This window comes from Lates calcarifer, linkage group LG2 (assembly GCF_001640805.2).
Source record: "Lates calcarifer isolate ASB-BC8 linkage group LG2, TLL_Latcal_v3, whole genome shotgun sequence".
NCBI classification, from domain to species: Eukaryota; Metazoa; Chordata; class Actinopteri; family Centropomidae; genus Lates; species Lates calcarifer.
The window spans coordinates 26,870,764-26,895,147 of record NC_066834.1 but is presented as its reverse complement, the minus strand read 5'-3'; the positions used below and the strand labels follow the sequence as shown (position 1 = coordinate 26,895,147).

The window sequence follows — 24,384 nt, the reverse complement described above, 5'->3', positions numbered from 1 at the left end:
GTGTAAATGATCCTTGTACCTTTTTACTGCCCCTAATAAAAACTGGATAGATAACTTGAAATTTTACGTCAGTGAGAAACTTTGATTATACACACACACACACACACAAAACAAGCCCAATCATGTACCGTACTCATGTTGGGTGGTGTCAGTATTTAATGCTCATGGTTACCTGTCAATATCTCCTAACCCCACATACAGGCTGCCTGGTTTGCATAGCTTAGATAAACTATTATGATCAGAACACACACACACACACACACATACACACACATGCACACACACCTGAAGGGGCTGAACCTGAGTGACTATATGGGTGTTTCTTTCATAAACTGGTGATAACACACAAACAGATGAACAAAGGACAATCTGACTGACAGTCTGACAGAGACTCTGACGCAGCTGGTTTCCAGTCCAGAACTCAAACTTAAAATGAATCAAATTTAAAATACATAAATTTGCTTACCATTTGATTCTACTTTGGATGATTGAAACTTAATTCCTCTGGATAAAAAGTTTGCTGACATTTGTTTTTCGAGGAAAAACAGGAGTTAGTTGTAAACTTTAGGTAGCAATTCTTTTAAGAGATACAGACTTGAAGACTAAGATCCAATCAACAGAAGAATTGTCAAGATATCAAGGTATACTTTCTCTGTTTTCTTACATTTTACATTTACTTAATTAGCTCATGCTGACCATAAAGAAATTCTATTCTTTGTCTTGTATTCATATTTCACTTTAAATTATCTCTTATACTGTGTGTATGTTGTTGGTTTTTTTTAAGAAATTAATATTAGGATTCTGATTGACTGTTTTTTTCTCGTTGACACACAGACTCTACACAGGTTACCATAAGACTGGGGCAGTGGTGTAGACAAGCAAGATGGAGGAAATCAAAGAGAGAGGAAAGAAAATAGAGTTGAGACAAAGGTAAAATTAATCTACTCTACATGTTGCCTCTTAACGGTCATCACATTTCTGCTTTATCTAAGAAAGCGACTGATGTTACAGATGGTAAAAAAGAGGATAATAAGTTTTAAATACTTATCATATTTGTGTAGACAACAGCCAGCTGAGCCCAGCTACCACAGTTTGATCATAATTAGCCTGCCTGATCAAATATATGCAATGGGGGAAAAATCTGTCTGGCTGACACCTTTCTTTTTAGACAACAGAAATCCATCTTCTTCTCTAGTGGCTACTTTCATTGTTTGTGATCCACACTGTCTTTGTGAGGCTTTTTGGCAAACTTGTTAAACAAAATTGGCACTGTGCTGTGAGAATATGAATGCTTGCTAATGAAATTTTTAGAAATGGTGTGAACCAAGGGCAGCAAGGTAGGGCAGAGGTTAGTACTGTCGCATCACAAGGTTCCGGGTTCAAACCCCTGTTCACCTGTTTGCATGTTCTCCTTGTGCCTTCCGGTACTCCAGCTTCCAGTTTGTCTCTATGTCAGCCCTGTAATAACACTGCTGATCTGTCCAGGGCATACCACACCTCTTGCCCAATATCATCTGGGATAGACTCCACCCGCCCACGATATTCAAAGAATAAGCAGTATAGATAATGGATAATGGATAGTGTAAACCAAAGCTACTATGTGTGTTGATTTATGTCTGTAGGCCTATACCTATTTATGTTTGGATTAATACAGGGACTATGCAGGGCCTAAACCAAAGGTCGTTAGAAACTAAAAGTATGTGACCTCTGGATTGACCGGTTTTTCTGCATTAATTGGTCATACAATGTGATATGATCTTCATCTAAGTCACAAGTGTAGATTGAGTGTTTATTAACTATTAACATACAACAATTACAATCTTTTGTGTCTTCACTAAAAACACTCATTACACATTCACAGTGCTGGTGGAGCACTTGGATTTAATAACTGGTCAAACCTCCTTTGGCAGCAATAACCTCAACCAAGACCTTTCTGTAGCTGTACATTAGCTGTGAAGAAATGTTCAAGAGGAATTCTGACTGGACTCCAAAAGGGAGATTTTCTTTGAAGTTATTATGTCGTTGATTTACTTCAGTATTCAGTCATTGTCCTGCTACATCACCCAACTTCTGGTTAGTGATCAGCCACCGTGACATTAATCTGATAAAAAATGAGAACGCAATTTACAGATCACAGTTGGTTGGTTTGAAGTGTGACAAAAAAACTGGAAAGCTCTCTTTGCTCTCTTCTGAGTGTACTTTGCGATGGTCTGTAACTCTAGGTCATTCATTTCGATCTACTGTCAAGTTATGCAGCTTGCCAGGCTTCAGTACTATATTAAATTATATCCCACTCAACAAATTTGGTAAAAACTGACGATAAGGTGTTGAAGATTAACTTTGCTGAATTTATGAGTATCTCAGTGAAAATTATTCTTGTGAATTTAATATACAAATTAATCTGTTCAGAGTGCATAATCGATTCATAATGTTAACAAATTACATATTTGTATGTAATTCGTATCACTAAATTTTGTCAGAAATGATCTGCAGTATGTTTAGATGGTCCAATATGACAACAGCTTTTTTTGTACAGTCATCATTTGTGTATAGTAGTGTAGTGTGTATATAGTGTAAAAAGAGGTAAAGGTCACACTTTACAATCTGTATTTAACTAAAGCAACTTACGGGAAGTGAAATAATTACAGAGAATTTATTTCCTTATTTAAGGACAGTTTAGATTATTTTTTAACTAACAAAGCTGCCAAGTCAAAATATAAGTATCACCCCATTTAGTTTTTAAGTTGTATCTGACTGGCTGTAGCAGTGGCACAGATTTAGAAACAAATATATTCAATAAGACATGCAGCTTTGAATTAGGCAGTTGTTCCACTTCCACAAGTTTATTAACCTCTTCATCACAGTTAGGAGGTTAATTGTTAGTGGGGTCCCCATATTGGTAATGGATATAATTATCAAATGGTTTGCCTAGTGATAAATCATAAAGTATTGTACCAGGTTTCTATTTGGTATAATTTACAGTTCGAGGAAACAGCTAATTTCCCCTGTGCACCACTGAGCCTCTCTTTATTGCTGTGGCTGATATCATCCCCACAGATACTGACTGCTGTTAGGGGAGTGCTGCTGCATTTAAAAAAAAATGTATCACATTCTGCATATTGGTACCACTGAGGCCAAAAGACTCCAGTTGTTTCTGGGATTAAATTTTTCAAATACAATATATTCATATTTTGCTATCTTCTATCTGATTAGAAGATAGTTTAAAAGGAGAACTAATTTTTATAAAGAAATGTTTTCAAAAGTCAGAATTTCAAAAAAGCTAATTCTATATAGCAAATAGCATCATAGCATATACAGTCTGAGAAAACTAGGAAACATTTATCATTCTATACTGTAGAGGTGTGTGGTAAAATCACTAGAGGGTCACCAGTTTAAAAAATGAACACAGCCATTCTTCAAAAAAAATAAATAGATAAATAATAGGAAATGGACAGACAAAAATAAATACCAATAACATTATGATGTCAGGAGGGTCAGCAACAGGATAAAAATGGCAAAACTAGAAACAAAAAAATCAATGTCTTTATTGACATTGCTTCCCATTGAGTCGATTCAATAACATCAGTCTTGGTATTCTATGTTACACTTCTATACATTTGTACGTTATATGTTATTATAGCATTATGTGATTATACAGTATAATTGCTACTGATTATCAAAATTAAAAAGTATTTCCTCCAGCATTGTATCACTTAAACTGTGGCTTTCAATCAGCTGAAAGTTCTTTAACAGTGTGTCTTTGCTCTTATAAAATCAGCAGCTTTTGAAAGCTAATTATGTAATGACTAGTTAGACGCATCATTAAAGACAAGAGGGCGTCACTGGTCACAAATGCACTCTCATCTCACATATGTAAACTGTTTCTGCTAGCCTGGCTCTGGTCATGCTGAAAAGCTGTTTCTGATATACGTATCTAATAATAATTGAGAGTTGCTATGGCAAAGATCAAAGATCACAAAGTGTTATCAATTCATGGTACCCACACCCTGATGATTATTCTGCCTGTGACATTAATCAACTAGCAGTGTGTGTGTGGGGGGGGGGGGGGGGGGGGCAGAGAAACTGATAAGACACTCATACGTCATTGGTTTGGTAAGTCAGCTCAGTCTGCCAAGATCCCCAGAGTGCACCTGTGATTTCTTGGGTCAGAATCCAGCCTGGACCCTCAACTGCATGTCATTCACCCTTCCCTTCATGCTAATATCTTTAATCTCACAGCAGTGCATAGTGGCTGGTAACAACAAAGTAAATGGTTAGAAGAGCTGAAATGGGAATGGGAACATGATGGGAATATTATGTACAGGTCATTGAAAGCTACAGGAATGATTAAAAGAAATTGTACCTATGCATCTGTACCCTCTGAGGAAGTAAATTATTTTGGGTTCAGAGTTATTTTTTATCACTAGACTACACACACACTGATCCTGACTTGCATTATTATACCATAATAAACATTTGTATTTGGTCACATTGGCTTCCTTGTGACAGGCTAACGCACCCTCTGGTTTATGACTTTTCGATGTATCATCCCCATATTCACTGGCACATCATTTTCCTCCTTCCTTATCGAATAAAAGAAAAATAACACATGTGGACATTCTGACCCCTAGTATCAGAGCAGTAAACTGGCACATTCATCAAACTTCACAGCGCAATACTTTGACACAGATGGAAACAAAATCCCACGATCAAAAAAATGTTTCCAAGTAATTCTCACTGACATTCTGCCATGGAGTGCCATCTTAGTTACCTTTGCTAGGATAACTATGATATTACTGTGATAATAGCTCATGTCAATCAATATATGTGTCCATGTGTGCATCTCAGGGACACATGGGATCCATTCCAGTTGAACCCAATAGGAGCCGAGAAGGAACGTAAGAGAAGATGTTTCCAACTGGCCCAGTATCTGGTGGCTGTTATTGTGGGGATAGCTGTCCTGGTCAGTGCTGTTGTTGCTAAGGTAGGATCATCTGTCTGAAGTAAAAATGGGGTCATTTTTGAGTCGGATTTGATTTTTGATACTCTCTTCACAAACACCACTGAAAATGCCTTTAATAATTCAAGTCACAGTACAGCTGTTTCCTCCACAAGCAGATCACTAAACAACATATTCCCTGAAACATTACTGTCTCGGTTTTTTCTGCATTATCAAAGAAAAATGTTTATTGCTCAACCTGATGAACTTCCTTATTGGTCCGAAGGTAAATGATGACAGTAGCATTTTGAAAGGTGATCTACAGTAGGAGATAGAAGGAGGGAGGAGTTTCCAGTAAATCACAGTCTTCTTTATATCTTTATATGGAAGTACACAACTACACTCAAAAGAAAAGATGGTGACAAAGTCAAAAGCAGAGACTCTTTTAAAAAATATCCATCTAAAGAAAGAGAGAGACATATATTCATTGGATAACTAGAATATGACAGAGCAAGAATTTTGAATTTACTTACTTACTTTCATCTGTCTCATCTGCCCAAACTTTCTTTTAACATACTTTAGTTGTCTGTCCAATCAGGGTTCTCTCTTGGTGTTGTCAACGCTATCCAGTCCTTCCTCCATGCGCAGCCCAAAGGAAAAACAGTTCTACATGCTGATGCTGGTTTTCTGCCTGGTTTGCCCCAACTTCCTGGTGTTTATTAAATCACTGTGGAGATGTGCCTTCAAGAGCTTTGTACATCCCAACATGAAGACCATGTCATTTGTACGTTTCTATGAAGCATGCTCTTTCACTACATAAAATGCATTGCACATAATTATAACAAATAAGATATTTGAAAAAAGCCTATCTGCATCTGTTCAGGTTGTTGATCTTTATGAAAAAAACTACTTTAAGAAATACTGTAAAATGGATCCACACTGTCAAATATTCGGCTTTAATGAACGTAAAACATTACATGTTATATATGTCAGTGTCTTATCATCATGTTCCAAGTTAAAATTAGTTCACACAGGAAACAAAGAAATCCTTAACTGCCACTGTCAATAGAATCCTGGACAAAGGTCCATTCATAAAACCACACCGTGTTGTGTCTTTTCCAGATTTTCCTCATTGAGTGTCTGGTGTCTCTTGGTACTTCAGTCCTGGTGCTAGTCGTTATGCCTCAGTTTGACGTGCTGACTAATCTCTTCATCAGTGGAGGAGTCTGTATCATGTCTGCCATTCTGCAGATTGTATTCAGACTACAAGGAGAAACATGGAAAATCGTGTTCCCAGTATGCTCCCTCATTCTCACAGTTGCAGGTAACTCTCTTTAATTTACTGCCTATCTGGAAGACTTTCTTTGTCTGTTTGGCTTTTTTGAACATGATAGTAACAACAAATATCAAGGATTCAATCACAAAGCAGACCTCCATTATCAGTTCTACCTTCACAGACTCAAGATGATGCTGTTGAGTGTTGAGTCCCATCTGGTGTGCTGTTATTCCATCAAAAAATCATTCTGACTGTTCTTTACTCCATGGACTGAAGAAATCACTACTGCCTCATGTCAAGTTTAATAGTCATGCTTTCCATATCCAAAACTGAGACTATAGAAGTGAAAGGGGAAATGGGAAAGGGGAAAGAGCAAGAGAACGACAATATGTTATTCTCTTCCTTCTCATAATAGATGTCATAATGTTTTTCCCTGTTTCTCCCACTTGTTTGTAAGTGTCTTCAGGTTTTGACTGAAGTGAGGTGTCTCTCTAATTATTAGCCCTGTCACTTTCTTTCCATTGTTAAGTTGCTTTTTCCCACGCAATGTCTGATTCAGTAAATCTGTCACCTTAATTATGGCAACTGTCTCGGCTGAATGATGTAAGATGTACTAACTGGTGTAACACTGACAAGCTGTGATTTGAGTATTCAGACAGTAGTTCCATGTAGGTTTCATGGTGAAGAAAAACAGCTCATGTTATTTATAAAACATGTTTGAATCCTGACAAACTTTGAAGCCTAATGGGAGAAGCAGCTTATCTAAGTAACAAATGTGTGTATGACTATAGCCCTGTCTCCTGGAAATTATGTTTATCTACCACTTAATTGTTTTCCCAATTACATTGTGGGGGCGAGTGTAATTACTGACTGGATTATGTTCAGAGTACATTTCTTGAGTGAGTAAAGCACTACATTTAACTACCACACTAGAGTTGCAGTGCACGTCTGAGCCAGTGCCTCAACATAAGCACAATAACGCTATGGTCACTCAAGTGGATATAGTGGTGCAAGGTCAGATATTTTGATGCAAAACAAATATGGTACCGGTGAACATTTTACTTATATACAGTACCAGTCAAACGTTTGGATACACCTTATCATTCAGTGGTTTTTATTTATTTTTATTATTTTCTACATTGTAGATTAATACTGAAGACGGAGGAAGGAACATGTATGGAGTTATGTTGTTAACAAAAAAGTATTAAACCAGCCAGAATATGATTTATATTTTAGATTCTTCAAAGTAGCCTCCTTTTGCTTTGATGACAGTTTTGCTCACTCTTGGCATTCTCTCAGTCAGATTCATGAGGTAGAGAGTAATAAAAACAACAACAAAAAACACTGAGTGTCCAAATGTTTGACTGGTTCTGTATTTAGAATCACCAAAATTTGCGACTTGCCAGATTAAGAAAATGTTATTTAATACAATAAAGGACAACAATACCTCATTAGGTTAACAAAATCACATTCTTCAATATGAAAACTAGTCCACATTACGTTTCTTTCAAAGCTTATTTGCTATTGAAAATTAGTTGTAGATGAGAAAATTTTCTAGGACACCTGAACAGTCTAATTTCTTTCCAGTCAACAGCTGAAACATTACCCAGACAAATAACTACTACAATTCTGCATTTTTTTTAATCATTAGTCTGCACAAAGAACTCACTGAAATGACAGACAGAGAAACAGAGCTTACTAACTGCTTCACTAACCAACAGGTTACTGCCTCCTGGGAATTGACTACTATGTCCGTGTATCATCATATGTGGACAGACAGAACACAGACTGCTTTGTCTATGTTGGAATTGGAATTTTCTCTTCACTCCTTGTTTCCCTTTGTTGGTGGGAAAATCCGCTGCAAGCTACTAACCGCATGCAGGTATAATGTTTTTCTTTAATGGCTGTCTATTGTTTTATCTGCACTGTAACAAGCTCTTAACTACAAAGGTACTTTTTTTTAAAAATCAGAAAACAAACTGGAATTTACCTTATCCATCAACCCCAATGAAGACTACAAGTTAATGTCAATGGTCTCAACTTTGTAGTGTTTTGTAATTCTACTGCCCACATGGGCAGCTGTGCCAGATGTTTGTCCACGTCTTCTGATAGAGCTTCAGATATTGATCTGTTTTGAGCCCAAACATATTGACCTGGCATGATCAGTGAGACTCCTTTCCATCTCTTTCATTTTCCTGCAGGATACTTTGTCAGAATTGGACGGTTTCAGGGATTTTGTGTTTGTCATCAGCAGCATTCTGAGGATAATCGTGATAGGTAAATATCATCATGTCTTTATCAACATGCTATAACTCAAAACTCAAAAATTACACATACTCTTGAAATGTATTATCAACAGCCAAAACCACTGTGCTTTGCTTAGACTGTAAAAATGTCATTTCCAACATTCACAATAGAGAACAAACAGACTTCTGTGATGCCAGGGGTGCAGATGGATTGCAGAGGATGTTCTCCAGCTGTACTGAAGTCTTTAATTGTTGTTGTCAATTTTGCAAAACTACACTTTCTGTTGTGCACAACAAAGCACTATCAATTTATTCCACAGCCTGGTTTTCTTAAATTAACCTAAAACCTACAGTGTTTCTTACCATTCAGAATCAGCACACATGATTTCATGTTTGTGTGTGTGTGTATATTAATGTCTATACATCAGTAACGCATTTTGTTCTGTTGTAGGAGGGGTATACCTGATATACCATGTGCTTATTCAGAAGTCTATCGTTTGGTCTGACTTTAACCTGCAAAGTGAAGACTGGGAGTTACTGCAAATAGGACTGGTGGTGTTTTTCTTACAAGTAGGTAAAGGGGAAGACAAGAAAACAGACATAAATTTAGAAGCAGATAGATATTATGTTTTATGAGACACAATGACCTCCTGACTGAATATGTATTTTTCCTTTACTACATTACTTTTAATGGCTCACAGCAGGTCCAGTCTGGATGGAAGCAGAAAATTTTGTTAAGTTGGCTTGTAAAAAAAACACATGCAGTGTTAGCAGCTATTTCTAATGTCTCCTGTCTCAGGCCTTCTGCTCAGCAGCCTGCCACTGGTTTGGGGTGGTGGCATGTAAGATTCATGCAGTCAGGATGAGTTTTGCACTGCCAGTATGTTGCACAGGACCTGCAGTGCTACTGCTGGGAATGGTACTTTTCATAACTGAGGCACAACAATTGGACGGAGCAGAGCACGGGAACATCACAGGTCTGTTCATTTTTTTAAGTATTGACAATTGCTTGTGTTCCCCTTAAAGCCTTTCATATGTATGTGTTTGTTTGAACTAGGTCAGTTTAGTTAAGTTGTTTTAGTTATACATCAGAAAGCAGAAAAACGTTTGTACTCAAGTCCTGATGAATTGTGAGAAATCTTTGGCCACAAGTTACCTGAACATTTTTAATAATAATAAGTAATAAACATAATTTCCATTATTACTACCAGCATCCTAAAACATTTAGCTATGTGTCTATTGCAGAGTTTTGTGAAAGTTTGGCCTACTTGAGCCATAAGAATACAACCCCTGTGGTCTTACTCGAGATTACCAGGAGCATCTGTCGGACTTCACTGAACAGGTATATGTTTGTGAGTGAGTGAGTGAGTGAGTGATTATCTACATTTCACTGTATTTCAGCCAACACTATTAAGCTGTGTTTTTCCCTGTATAATGTTTGATTGTGTGTTTGTGTGTATGTAAGCAGTTGTGCTCAAATTTAAAGCAGCTTTCTTGGTTTATAAATGTGTTTAGTGTCAGTAAAATGTCTTAAAATTACCTATCATGGACGATCCTATAACGCTATATGAAGTAATCCAAGTACAAGCAGCTATATGCATTCAGTCAATGTTTGACCAAAATGTTTATGAACTGTTTGATAGCTACTACTTGCAATGGCCTTTTTCAATGCTGGCTCTGGAGGGAGTGTGTATGTGGTCAGGCTTCGTCACATGTACCTACTACGTATGGAAGATCAAGGTATCAGTATGAACACACGCACAGACACACACACACACACACACAGAAACATACACACACACACATTCCTAAATGTCACACATTTACATTTCATACATTTCACCTAAATTATAAAATGAAATATCTGCCTCTCTGAGATATCTGCTGCCACCCCAATACAACACAGTTCAAACTGTTTGCAGTAAATTCTGTGCATTGCCCAGATTGACAGTGACAGAGCTGTGTGGAAAGACTTGCTGATGGTGAAGTTTTTAAATGTATTTTTTCAAGTAAATGATCACCACTACTCTGCATTCAGACCATTGTTTTAGCAGAGCAGCAGAAATTGCAGATACCTCAACACTTGACTTTGTAAAGTTAAGTGTTTAAAAAAAAATTAAAAATACTAGCTCTGAGTTTGTTTCAAGCATTCACTTTATCTAAAACTACAGTCTATTATTACATTTTAGGTCTACAGGTAATTTCATTAACCCAGGGGCCTCTCATCTAAAATCAGACATGACATGTACCTAAATGCCTCTATGGTTCACCATGTCTTAGGTCCAGCGTATAGAGAGAACCTCTCAGCTCTTTGTTCGTCGACTCTATGAATCTGCTTTCATTGACCTGTCTCTGCTCCTCAACACCAAGATGAAGGTGCCACGGGCTCGAAACCAAGAGAGGTGAGGGTGGGGGGCTGTTTACCTGATTACTTTGTATTGTTGCTTGTGTATGTTTATTGTATGAAATGACTGCCACAATGGGAATTTAACAGTCCCAACAACATGATGTTAAAAACGTCTGCTGAAAACCCTTCCCCTCTCTTCTCTCCTTTGCTCCACAGCCATGATGATATACAGAACTGTGTGATCTATCTTTGTGCCACCATGTGGCATGAGACCTATGATGAAATGCTGAAGATTCTCACCTCCATGTTCAGGTTTGACACATTGTCAATGCAGACACCAAGGTGTACCAGTATTACATAAACAACATGGCTTTAATTCCTTTTTCATGAATGAATTAAGAAATTAAATGGTTTAAGATGCTAAACATTTGTGCTATTTAACATTTGAAATTGTATTTCCCTATTTATTTGACTATTTATTTATTATTTCATGCTTAGAAGGTTCGTACAAAAGGCTTTTACAGTGTTGTTACTGTCATTTGTTGTTTCAGGCTGGACCGCTACCGAGGCGATCCAAAGGAGGAACATAAGGACTGTTTTAACTTTGAGTGTCACATTTATGTGGACGATGCCTTCATGACTGATAAGGACACAGGGAAGAGACTGGTTAATTCATACGTTAATGACTTGATCAGTGTTGTTATAGAGGTTTATAGGTGAGATAATGCACAATCTACAATTTATCTATCCATTTATCTATACATACATCTGTCTGTCTAATCAACCATCTATCCATCCAAACATTCAGGGTGTTCACCAACAAAGAGCCAGATGATGTGTCAATCATTGAGACTCCCTTCGGCGGCAGGCTGATGTTTGTTATGCCAGAGGGCAACATGCTTTATGTTCATCTAAAAGACAAAAGTCTCATCCGGAACAAGAAAAGGTGGTCCCAGGTAGTAATGGTGTTTTGTGAATCTATATATGCCAGTATGTGTGCATGTAAATCTTATGGTTCCTGGTTAAAACTGCATATGAGTATGATGCATGGCTAAGAAATCTCCGGGTCATCTCTGAGAAACAGCAAAAACTGAGGACATTTTCACTGTCCAATTGTCTAATCAAAATGGACCCAATACTCACTCCTCATACACAGTCTATGGCTGTCATACCGCCACAAGATCAGTGATTCACTGAGCAGGTGCTGCGTTTAATGGAGGAAAGTGCTTTTCATCTTCAGTTTTCATGACAGATTAGTCTAATCATCATTTTCAGGATTGAACAGAAACGGACAGATAAGATCTCTATTATATATCTCTACATGTATTTGATAATAGGCTTAGGCTTTTTCAATAGTAAATTTGTATTACTATTCCTTTTGTATTACGGTTCCTTAAAAAACTATTTTATCATGTCTCTCATATGAACCAAATGAATGCTTGACAAGTCACCTCTGCTCATGTTTCTGTGGGACAAATACACTAATTAGACTGTACTCATGTCTTTAACAGCTGATCTTGGATTTTCACACTATATATAAATGTATATTACTTTCAGATTATGTATCTGTATTATCTACTCGGTTGGAAAGGCTACATTGTCAAGAACCCTCAGAAGATCCCAGTAAGTTTTGTGTAAAATGTGCAGATATTAGTATTTTGCCAGTCCATATGTAAAATACTGATCCTGTTTTTTCCAGCGCCAGAATAATCCATGCAGAGCCAGTTTGATCTCTCTGGATGGCGAGAGTTTCCTGTTGCCTCAGTATGACAATGACAACAAGAGAAAATTCATCTCTGATGAGAACGTATATATCCTGGCTCTGGATGGAGACACTGACTTCCAACCTAAAGCTGTGATTCTGCTTGTAGACAGGTCAGTGACAGACAAATCAACTAAATGACTTGTATCATCATGGTTCAGGACCAAGATCTCATTATTTTCATAACATAAATCACTGATGTTACTGGTGGACATGAAATGCTTTAGCTAGTTTTGTCAGTTTGTCATTCACAGTGTTTTCAGTTGTGGATTAAAAAAAATGTAAACATAATTAAAAATGATTTTGATTGACAGGTTGAGGATGTATGACAATGTAGGTGCAGCATGTGGTAGAATCCATCCTACTGGTATGGGTAAGTAGATAAAAAGGGGAAAAGGTGGCAGTTGGGCTTGTTAAACGTGTCCATATGTGATTCTAAGAAGACATCAGCATTTGTGTATTTTCACTGCTACTCAATCCCCTCGTCCTATGTCATCCCTTTTTTTCTTCCATTCTTCTCTATCATCTTGTTCCCATGACTCTCTCTGTTCACCACTATCCCTGCCTACCATACCAGGTCCCATGGTGTGGTACCAGAAGTTTGAGTATGCAGTAGGCCACTGGCTACAGAAGACAGCAGAGCATGTGTTTGGCTCCGTGCTGTGCAGTCCAGGATGTTTCAGTCTGTTTAGAGGGTCTGCCTTAATGGATGACAATGTTTTAAAGAGATACACAACCACTGCAACAAGAGCTGCAGAATATGTGCAATATGACCAAGGTAAACAGAGAGACACGTGTGCACCAGTTTTTCTATCCCTCCTGGTTTTCTTCTTTGCCTGTTCACATCCATATCACACATCTCTTTTTGGCTTGTTTGTGCATGTATACTTTTCTAGGGGAGGATCGTTGGCTGTGTACTCTGTTACTGCAGCAAGGATGGCGTGTCGAATACAATGCTGCATCAGATGCATACACTAACTCACCACAGGAGTTCAAAGAGTTTTACAACCAGAGGAGACGATGGGGACCCTCTACACTGGCTAATACACTGGACCTTCTACACAGGTTATTGTCATTTATTATTAGAAATACTGGAGTTTCAGGGCGACCTGACAGGCGAATGGTTAGGGCGCGTATCATATAGGCCTCAGTGATCTGAGCAGCAAGTCCCTGGTTTGACTCCAGATCCGGCCGGACCCTTGCTGCATGTCATGCCACTACTCTCTCTCCCCATTTCCTGTCTCTCTTCACTGTCCCATCAAATAAAGGAAAAGGGCATTTTCACTTTTTTTACTTAACTGGTTAAAAAAATAATAATAATTTGACATGATGGTCTTTATTTTGATTCTAATCTCTAGGGTTTCAGAGTCATATCTACAAGCTATATTTCTATATTTTTTTATTCATGCAGTCTTTTGTGGTTGTGACTTAAATTGTAGCGGTGCAGAGACAGTGAAGAGAAACTCATCCATCTCAAGGCTTTACATCTTCTACCAGATGTTCACAGTTGGTTCCTCTATCCTCGGTCCAGCGTCTGTGACTCTCATGATAGCAGGTAGGTTCTGGTCTACTTTATTACTTTACTCTTTATTGGTGGTCATTTAATGATTGCAGTGGGGGGTTCTAACACTGTGCCCCTACTTCTCTCATCTCCTGATACTGATTTTCTCATACTTTTTCTGAGTCAGTGAGTAATGAATGCATCAGTCAGGTCACAATTATATTAGATTTTTTTTTCAATAAATTTTATCTTAACGTGAACATGAAAACACCTGAGATGACTTTAAAACTCTTTCGGCCCCTTTGTACTGTGCAATAGCAACTTTGTATGACATTGCATGCCACACATCCATGTTTTGTTTTATACGGTCATACAGTAATAAAAGAGATCTAATAAAGTCTGGGTCACAATTTGCGTCAGTACAGTATCAGTTTTGAGCCAAATTGTGCAATGAATGCCTGGTGAATCATAGTGCCAGTGTTAGTTGGTTTGGAAATGTGGGCTGTTGTAGCAATCGTATTGTGAGATTTGAACCATAACTTGTGACTGTCAGAATTAACACGGTCTGTCATTAGTTGCCCAAGCTCAGCCATAAGTGGACCCACAGGATCACAGCTTTAAACTTAATGACCAAAATTTTCATCATGTTGAAGAGGGCTGTAAGGGACTGTAAGCAACTTTGAGCGTCATGAATGGATTGGCATCTAGAAAGACTGCGTCCAGTTTTAATAATACGTCCATAGACTTGCCTAAATCAAGACTTTGTAATTAACTTTTGTGTGAATTTAGTTAGTTTGCACTTTAATAATTTCACATTGTCCATCTATTTGCATCTAGTCTATATTTATTTCACTCTCTCGCCATCTGACTGATTGTCTCTGTCTTTCTCTATACCAGGTGCTTTCCAATTTGTCTTCCAAATCGCTGGTACACTTTCCATCGTGATTGCAAGCATTCCTCCTGTGTTCTACATCATCGTCTGCTTTATAGCAAAGCCCAATAATCAAATAACCATTGCTGCAATTATGAGTGTTTTGTATGCATTCCTCATGACCGCATCCTTCTTCTCCATCATTGGTGGGTAAAAAAGAAAACCTCTTTTTGACTTATATTACTGACATATTACTGATATTTAGTAAAAATGTTATAGTAAATGTATTCTAAACCCTCAAACGCACATACACACACCACCCTTCCCTTTTTAGGTGACATGGTGATTCAGGGCACCTTCCTGACCCCCACCGGTTTGTTTTTGGTGTCTATGGCAATCATGTACATGGTGACAGCTATACTACACCCAGAGGAGTTTGGTATGATGATATTATATCATTCTAAATATTATTTTCACATTTTTCTTGCTCTGTTATGTTAACAGTGTCCTGTTCTGTTATGTTCTGTTATATTAACAGCTTTATGTTACTTTACTTTACATTCCACTATTTTCCTCCACAGGGATGATTATCTATGGTCTGATGTATTTCATCTGTATCCCCAGTGGATATCTCCTACTGACCATCTACTCACTGGTTAACATGCACATTGTGTCCTGGGGCACAAGGGAAACCAATAAGTAATGCACTGATCATTATTAGAAGGCGTTAAGAGTAGTAGTACTTTCAGCTGCCAACAATTATTTTCATTTTTGATTCATCCTTGAATTATTTCCTTTTTTAATTTATGATGATATTAAAAAGAGGCAGCGAATCTCCCAATGTCGGAATCTAATCATCGATTAATCTTAAAACAATCTATTGTCTGATTAACTGACTTCCACTTTCAGCACTAATGGTATTAGTTGTGATAGTAAAGATTACTTGGGGAAAAGTAGTAATGATAGAAGCAGTAAAAGTCATAGTAGACAGAGTAAGATTTCCTATCAGTAGTGTGAGCAGCTGTAATGTTGACTGTGTTACAATAATCAGTATGGATTTTATAGTCAACATGAACACGCTCTGGTGAAAGAGGAAAGTATGGATTCCCACATGAACTTATTAACTCAGCATGCAGACATGTCCTTGAGTATCAAAATGCAAATAATAATATATGTGATACAGAAATCATGAAATCATGTAATTAGTCAACTCCTTACTGTATGGCATATAAGCAGAGGTACACATGAATAAGGAAAACCATGACACACATGTATAAAATGAGGAAATATGACTTCTGAATGTCAGATACATGATTAATCAAAGATTTGTACACTTGGTTAAAGATAATGTTAAAAAGTGCAAGATGTAAAATATATACAGTACAATAATTGGAATGTATGAAAATATCAATGTAACTAAAGGCCACAAAAAAGTCGTCAGATGTTATGACTATACAATAACGTGTATTGTCATGTAGACTAAATCCATCAATGCATCCATCCATTCATTTTCCACTGCTCATCTGATTCAGGTCATGGTGGGAGCAGGGTGTTCTTAACCAATTATTCAATTATCCAACAGATAAGCGGAGGCTGCAGAGAATTAATCTATTTCCATCTATGCCAGTCTGCATCCCCAATAATTCCTCACCATGTGTGTCTGTATTTTTTTGTGTGTATGGGGTTTTTTGTTTGTTTGTTTGACTGTCCTTCCTTCCATCTGCCAGGGGAGAAGGAGAGGTGAAGAAGAACCATAATATCCTGTGTGACAAAAACTGTAGACTCTGCTGCTGGGACATGAAGATACAGGTACTGTTGTTATCAAACAACCACTGATGAGCCTTCCAGTGGATGAATAGATGAGTGGATGAATTAATTGTATCCTATTGCTTTACAGGTAACTCAAGAAACAGAGAATCTGATACTTCAACAGATCACAAGCCAGACTGTACAGCAAGCCCCTCCCCCTCCAACCACCAACCAGGAAATAACTCAACAACCAGCTGCAAAGCCAGAGCCTCCAGCCAATCTCGACACCACCAAGGAAAAAGCTGTAGAAGGAGCTAAGAAACCTGCTGCCAAACTGAACAGGAGGCCAGGAAAAGGCAATGACGCTGCTTCCACTAGCAGGTATTTATTGTTCTTTTCTTTCTTCTCCTCCATTTCTCATTAATCTGTTTGGTCACTAAATACTTTAGCCAAACTGTCATTCATATTAACACAAAAACTGAGGACATGTGTGGGTCCTCATCCAGACCAGACTTAGATTTAGATTATCCTCTGTCCCTGTAGAAGGACCAAAACACACTTACATGGGAACTGTAAAATTCATACTATCCAAAATTCACAAAGATGCATGTGTGTGCAATTGTGACAGTGCTGAAAAAAGGAGCATATCCTTGAGTGACTCTGATGAAGATGATGATGATGATGATGACGACGATGATGATTTTATGATTGGTGGCCAAGAGGAAACACAGGAGATTCCTGTCAGTGGTGAGAAGCATTTTAAATATGTATTTGTCCTAAATACAATTTTCCACTTTAATTCATACAATCCGTTTTGTAGAACACAATATGCATGGCATACTAAAATTACATTAATGGTATGAACGTGTGTGTACATAGATTGGGTGATACCAGTGAAAGAAGAGTTTTTGAAGAAGCTGACTTATGCCAACATGAAGAGAAATCTACAAGAACAAATAAGGTAAATAATAACCATTATACAAAGAAATGTGTCAAAATGTTTGCACAAAATAAACAGTGAAGTGAAAGTGAATATCACTGGAAACAAATTCATGAAATATTTTGCATTATTTTCTATATTGTACATGTGTCTGTACATACTGTTACTAATGTTAACAAGCTCATTAATCCCTTGACATGTATGTGCTGTTTACTTGTAGGTATGTACCAGCATAACTTGTACGGATCTTTATGTGCATGTGTTTCATCCATTATGTGTGTTTGTTGCATCTTCAAAACAGTGTTACACTGTTGTATTAGGTTAAACTGGATAACTGCAACTATATAATTATAGTTATTTGTTCTCGTGCTTTTCTTCTCATCAGATACACACTCCGCAACAAAAATGAGGATGAGTTGTGTGAAGAGTTGGTCTTAATGCTCACAGATACTCTTAATGGAGAGCTAAGTGAAGTGGGGCCTGAAGATATTCTGACAGATGCCCAACTAGAAGAGTTACAACATGCACTGTCAGAGCAGGTGATAAGGGATTTGCTGTTTAGTTTCCCTTTCTTCATCATTTATTTTGCCATATTTATTTGATATTTGTCAATGCAATTCCCCTGATAAAACATGCATTATATCACATATTACTGCCTCCATTTCCGAGGGTTTTAATTTTATGAAAATCAAAATTAAAACCTACTGCAGAAGAAGAAAGATTGATTCACTAAGTGATGGATTCTATTTCCCAGGCTCGGCGTATCCTTAAAACCAGCCAAATGGGCAAACTAGAGAAGAGAGTGAGGAGAGCCATTGAAAAAACACTCATTGCCCCGCAGGTGCAAAAACTGGATGAGGTAAGATGCTAATTCAGCCCCTAGGTCTGTGAGAACCAAATCCTTTACAACAGCTAGCAGGGACGATCCGGGTAGGTAAAGCTGATGAACAAGTAAATAACCTTAAATGAGTCATTAAGAGAAAGTATTGCCACAGCAATACCACATGACATGTCTGAGGGGTAAGGTGTCTAAAGTTGATCTTACAGTGGGTAAATGTAAATGTTTGGGCATTCTCTACTTTTTAATGACTAAGTTAATGAAGGTTGTGATGGTTTCAAGCAGACAAAAATGAATATTTGTAAAATGGAGGTATTAAATTGAACGAGTGACCCATTCAGTTCCACTTCTGCCTTAATTCAAATAAATCCAAAAATTGACTGTGTGTATGAATTTGTGTTTGTTTAGGGTGAGCAAGACTTCTGGAACAAATTACTTGAGCGCTACTTGAAGCCTATCAAAGACACTAAAGAACATCAGGAGGAGGTCACTAGAGAACTGAAGTCACTACGCAACAAGGTCAGATTTACTGTTACTGTGCTGCATTTAATGTTTGTGTTGTGTCCGTTTGTCCTATTGTACAACTCATACCAGAAATCGCTCATTTCTTCATTTTTTTTTTGGTCCTCTGACTGGTGTGTCATTGACTTTGACCAGTGTCAAGCCCAGTTTCCACAAGTGCACATGCAATGATAACATCATAACAAGTGAAGGCAAAATGTGCCGCCAAACAAGGGAGAGCTAAAAAGCCATTCATTTCTAACCAAGTGTTTCATAGTGCAGCATTCATTCTGCTTAACAGGTTTTATTATGCCCCTTAAACAACTAATACTGCTTTGCCAGTGCTGTCTGATGGAAAAACTCTGTATATAATGACAACATTGTTTCTTAGTAACTGCAAACATTTCTCTGGCATTTCTCTGATGCAATTTCTCGTTACTGACTGGGCGACATATATGCTGTTACCATATCTGTGATAAGCTATTATCACCCAATAACACTGGCCCACTCATTTTTTAGCCTGATTAGATTTTCGATTTAAACTTTTATGTCACATGTATTATTCAGATAACATCCCCTGACTGGGTTGCTTGGAACGGGATAGACAATTAACAAAGGCTTATGGGAAATTTTTGATTTTCTGGGATGTTTGTTGTAATTAAAATTTCTGTCCATTTTGAAAGTACACACCCACTTTAATCTACTTTTAACCAACTACAACTGCAAGCAGTAAAAATGACATGTTGTTGCTATTTTAGTGTGAAGAGTTTTAAAAAGCATTAAATTCTCCATCCTCTCCACAGGCCGTCTTCCTGTATTTCATCGTCAATGTGCTGTGGGTGGTAGCTACCTTCTTCCTGCAGGCCATTGGAAATGATGTCATCAGCATCAAGATCCCTAAATACTTTCCAAATGGAAGTGAATCTGGAGAATACCTCAAGGTCTGGGAATAGCGACAGACAGTCCTAGATGCATGTGCTACAGATAGAAATAGTAGGAGGAGGACTATGAAATATTTTTGAATGTCTGTCAGTGTTGCTGCAACTCCTGCTAAAAGTTATCACCATTACTGTCATTTTGTGTTGACAGGTGGAGCCTCTCAGTCTGATGTTCCTGTTGTCTTTTGCTATTCTTCTCCTTATCCAGTTCCTGGCCATGTTATATCACAGGTACACACACACACACCATCACACATACAAAATTGTGTATGTGACACATATCTACTGAATTTCCATCACTTCACATTCAGTTTTTACTCTTCTGCAGCTACAAAGTCAGACTTGTATTTGACAGATTCAGTGCTCACAGACTGACCTCAAAAACTAAGCAGGAAACTTCCTAATGTTCAGATACAGCAGGTTTGATTCAGTGGTAATGAAATACCAGTGTCTTTAAACTGGCACTGAATATTTTCCACCACAGTGAGCAAAGAAATTCTGATTGTTGAATTCCCCGCCTTTATGGAGAATTATAATGATATCCTGTGCTGTCACTGGAATTATTCTGCATCTATCTGTTCATTTTCTTTATTTTCCACTTGGTGCCTCTCTGTTTCCAGGGTCTACACTCTGATCCATGTGGTGTCCTATCGCAGCACAGAGAAAGACTACAAAGAGAGAGACGATGTAAGTAACAACACTCAAGACACGCACACGTATATACACATAAAACTGCGGGGAACTGGAATCCTTGTCAGGTACAAGACCTTGCAGAGGCTTGATTATATTAAGGCACTTTGTTGCTTGGGCCCCTCAACATAACATTGTTAAAGAAGATGAGCCAAATTGCCAGGTGACTTGTCATCAGGAAAACAGAGAGTAAGGCACAAAAGTAAATTTCACTACCAATTACTAAAACATGACAGCTACCTCAGACACCCAGATATTAACACGCTGCACCAAAATGGCTTTCATGTCAACAACTGCAGTAGATCCTAAAACTTACTCAAACTAGGACTGACTGTGACAGACAGAGCCTCACGTACAGTATGGTGTACTCGCAATAGAATATGCATTTAAATGTGATTTTAATATAGGTGTTGGTGCAGAAGTAGTTCAGTTATATTTAATCATTACAAAAAAATGTAGAAATAAAATAATAGCTGTATAACAAAGTTTGGGCATGTTGCATAGTTGCAAACAAAGTAGAGATCTTGATTAGCACCACAATGATTAACTAGTAAACTCTGGCAGGGTGCCATCTTAAAATGAAAGGAACAGCAAGTGCCTGCACACAGGCTCCTCACCAACGCATAACAGCAGACCGCCTGTACAAGGGTAGTTAATAAAACAAGTGACTCATACGGCACAACATTTTTTTTAAATGATGAAAATCCAGCAAGCAACTGCCAGACGTCTGCATAGGCTGGCTAAAAACAGTAACAAATCACAGCCTGTCAGGTGTTTTGACAACCAGAACGTTAAAAAAAATAAAATAAAATAAAATAAAATGGAAATTGTTCCAAGCCCCAGCAGCTTCTGCCCAAGCTGTTGGGTGAATCTGGACAAACTTTATAAAAACTTGACAATCAGATCAAACTGAGGCATTACAAAAACTAGAACTCCGTCGGCTAGCCTGCTGCATGCACAGCAGTACAGCTATGTCCTGACAGACAGCCACAGCTGGTGAACTGCCACGAGGAAAGCCAATGAGCGAGCAGGTGAAAGGGGTGTGTCTGACTCACCTACCGGTGTCAGGAGAAGACCGCTGCCCTCCGTGGTGGCAAAACGCTGAAGTGTGTTAACCACGTCGCATATTTCCCCACTGTGCTTCTTACTTTGTATGTTAAGCGTCAAAGTTTTAGTTTTCATGAGTTCCGACTTCGAGCTCTGTATTTATCCAGGCGCAGGTGCAGTACCTCGGCCTCCCGCCAGCTCCTCTGCTCAGTCCATCATTTTAAGCCAACGTTAGGTTGGTGGTCTCGCAAAAGCATGTAGCTGTTAACATTCGCACTCCAGAAAAACTTGCAAATTGAACACAGTTTATTTTTATTTGCATGGCCTGGCTTCCCAGGATTTAAGTGAAATAGAAAAGGCCACAGTGGCTTCCCCTCGCCATGTGTTCCTGAATCCTGACCGTTTGCACCGTTCTTCAGCGTTCTGAGGTTGAAGTTACTCATCAGAAATGCCGACTGCACCTGCGTCTCTTTCTCTTTCTGTGCGGTGCAATAGCACTTGTCACAGGGGGCGCTGTTTCACTAATACATGTGACGCAATGAATGACATTAGTGAATGACATTCAAAATAATACATTTAAAAAAGATTAAGAATGATAGATTGCTATCACAATAAGAAATTATATAGTCACTGCAGCCAAGTCACCTAAATCATTAAACACACAGTTAAAGGACACTCAAAAATGTGGGTAAGAAATGAAACAGGAAAAACTTGGATGGTCATATATTCAAATCTTTAACCAGAAACTGAAAATAGGACACTCTAAACATAAACAATGGCAGTACCTGTTTATACATTTTGTGATAAATAAAAAAGTTTGATGTTTTTAGTAGAATTCTAATAGTAGCATGACTACACCTTGATTCTCCAGGCTTCTGGCTCAAACTGGGTCACTTGAATTCAATTGATGGCTCTTGACTGTTGACAACTTATGACTGACACTGAGTTGTCATTTATGTACATCAAAATAAGTTATTTATTCCTTGCCATGTGTTAGCTACTTTTCATCCACAGTTCCTGGGAAGGTTGACAAAATAGATACCACAGATGTGCCCTGCTCAACACAGTGTAAGCCAGGTTAGGTGAAGCTATGAACAAGAACAGATGAAGGATAGCCATAGTTTTCACTTAGACAGCCTCAGACCTTATACTTCAATTACCCAAATTTGCACTGATTAGAACACACTAAGTGCAACGAACCCCAGAAAAAACTGTTTCATTTACTTGTCACTGCAACTTATGAGGTCCTTTCTTTGTGTGTGTTTTTGTCATCTAGGAGATTGATGATGAGGGCTTGACTATGCAGAACCACTTTGCCAATGGACTTGTCATTACCAGTGATGACCTGTAGTCATTGACAGCTAACTGGAACCAATAAAACCCAACAACCAGCACACAGTGGCCTCTCATTGTTAGGATGTGAGGTCTGTTTTTACACAAACATTTTTTTTTTTACACAAACATATCTCAGGTAGGACTGTTTTTAATGATCAAGTATTTTGTTTTTGTTGTTTTTGTTATATTTATTCTATTTAGAAGAATGGTTGAATGCATCAAAAGATAAAGGATATATGTTGTCAAGATTGAACATCGCATTGTAATGTAGGGTTGAAAATAAAACAATAAAACACATAATCAGAGTCAGAAAGCTAACAGAAGAATCAGCTGGATCTGTTGATTGTTTTTTTTTTGTCTTCTTCTTCTTTGTTTTGTTTTGTTTTGTTTTGTTTTGTTTTGTTTTGTTTTGTTTTGTTTTGTTTTGTTTTTCCTGCACGTCTGCATCAATACCAGCTGTATAGGTTGGATGCCGATTGACACAAATAATGTACAGAGCTCTTGGTCAATTTGGGTTAAAGAATGAACATTCAAATGTGTTACTCCCTGGAAACAGTGCCAGTCCTTCAAAGATTTTCAAATGCGATATTTGCACATGAAATATTGTGAGCAAAATTTTACCTCTCATATATTTTTACACTCTAAATGCTTTCTAGTGTGTTGCCTTTTTAACATTGTGTTGAGGATGGTATCAATTACATATACCAACTTTAAAGGGAGAGAATTTTCTTGGAAACATTTAGATAAACTGTCTGGAAATTTACTGAACTGAATAAAATAAATGTATGGATAATCTCATTGTGTCATAAATGAACAACATAACTGCACATCATGTCCAAACTGAAGCCTTTTATGTATAGAAGTTGCAAATTGTCTTTAATTATCTGTGTAAATTGATCTTTCATGGTCTGACTTATAATCATCTTCACATCCTTTTCATGCTCTCTACATGAGTAAAAAGAATATTTTATGTCCTTTGACTGGACACAAAACAAAGATTTTTCTTATTTCTTTTTAATTATCTGTCTGGGGTGTACCCTGCCTCTCACTCAGTTAGCACTTTATTCTGATTCTTATTTCAGGTTACCACTTTACCTGCAGCGGGTTGGGCCAGTTTCAATGCATCAGTTTAGTAGTTAGTAAATGTTGTCCACGTTGTCCTGCCAACAAGATTACTGTAAACTGTCATCACTCTGTGTTTTTTCTCTCAAGCACATTAGTGCCCAGGCTGTGCTTCTCTGTCTCCCTCTCTCTCTCTGTTATTGCTATTAATGTTTCACTGTTCTCTCATTATTATTCCTATAGCTATCATTACTATTATTATTATTACAATTACTTACATCTGGACATAGACTGCGTATTTTGCAATGTTGTTTTTCCCTTACACCCCCACCCCCCACCCCC

At 37.8% G+C, this 24,384-nt stretch overlaps 1 protein-coding gene across 1 annotated transcript; it reads left to right on the top strand.

The window, feature by feature from the left end:
- Positions 1-355: 355 nt before the first annotated feature.
- On the top strand, positions 356-23,773 carry chs1 (chitin synthase 1). Its single transcript, XM_018666891.2, has 35 exons — positions 356-641; positions 835-930; positions 4,849-4,984; positions 5,538-5,723; positions 6,062-6,263; positions 7,937-8,097; positions 8,417-8,492; positions 8,913-9,031; positions 9,261-9,438; positions 9,707-9,803; positions 10,105-10,201; positions 10,742-10,863; positions 11,025-11,120; positions 11,360-11,524; positions 11,617-11,764; positions 12,366-12,431; positions 12,508-12,683; positions 12,885-12,943; positions 13,148-13,348; positions 13,467-13,635; positions 14,010-14,125; positions 14,969-15,148; positions 15,277-15,381; positions 15,524-15,641; positions 16,670-16,751; positions 16,840-17,072; positions 17,320-17,438; positions 17,571-17,652; positions 18,017-18,170; positions 18,386-18,490; positions 18,878-18,988; positions 19,774-19,911; positions 20,060-20,139; positions 20,529-20,595; positions 22,922-23,773. Exons 2-35 carry the CDS (start codon positions 884-886, stop codon positions 22,994-22,996), a joined length of 4,266 nt encoding a protein of 1,421 aa, XP_018522407.1. The 5' UTR covers positions 356-641; positions 835-883; the 3' UTR covers positions 22,997-23,773.
- The last annotated feature ends 611 nt before the right edge of the window (positions 23,774-24,384 follow it).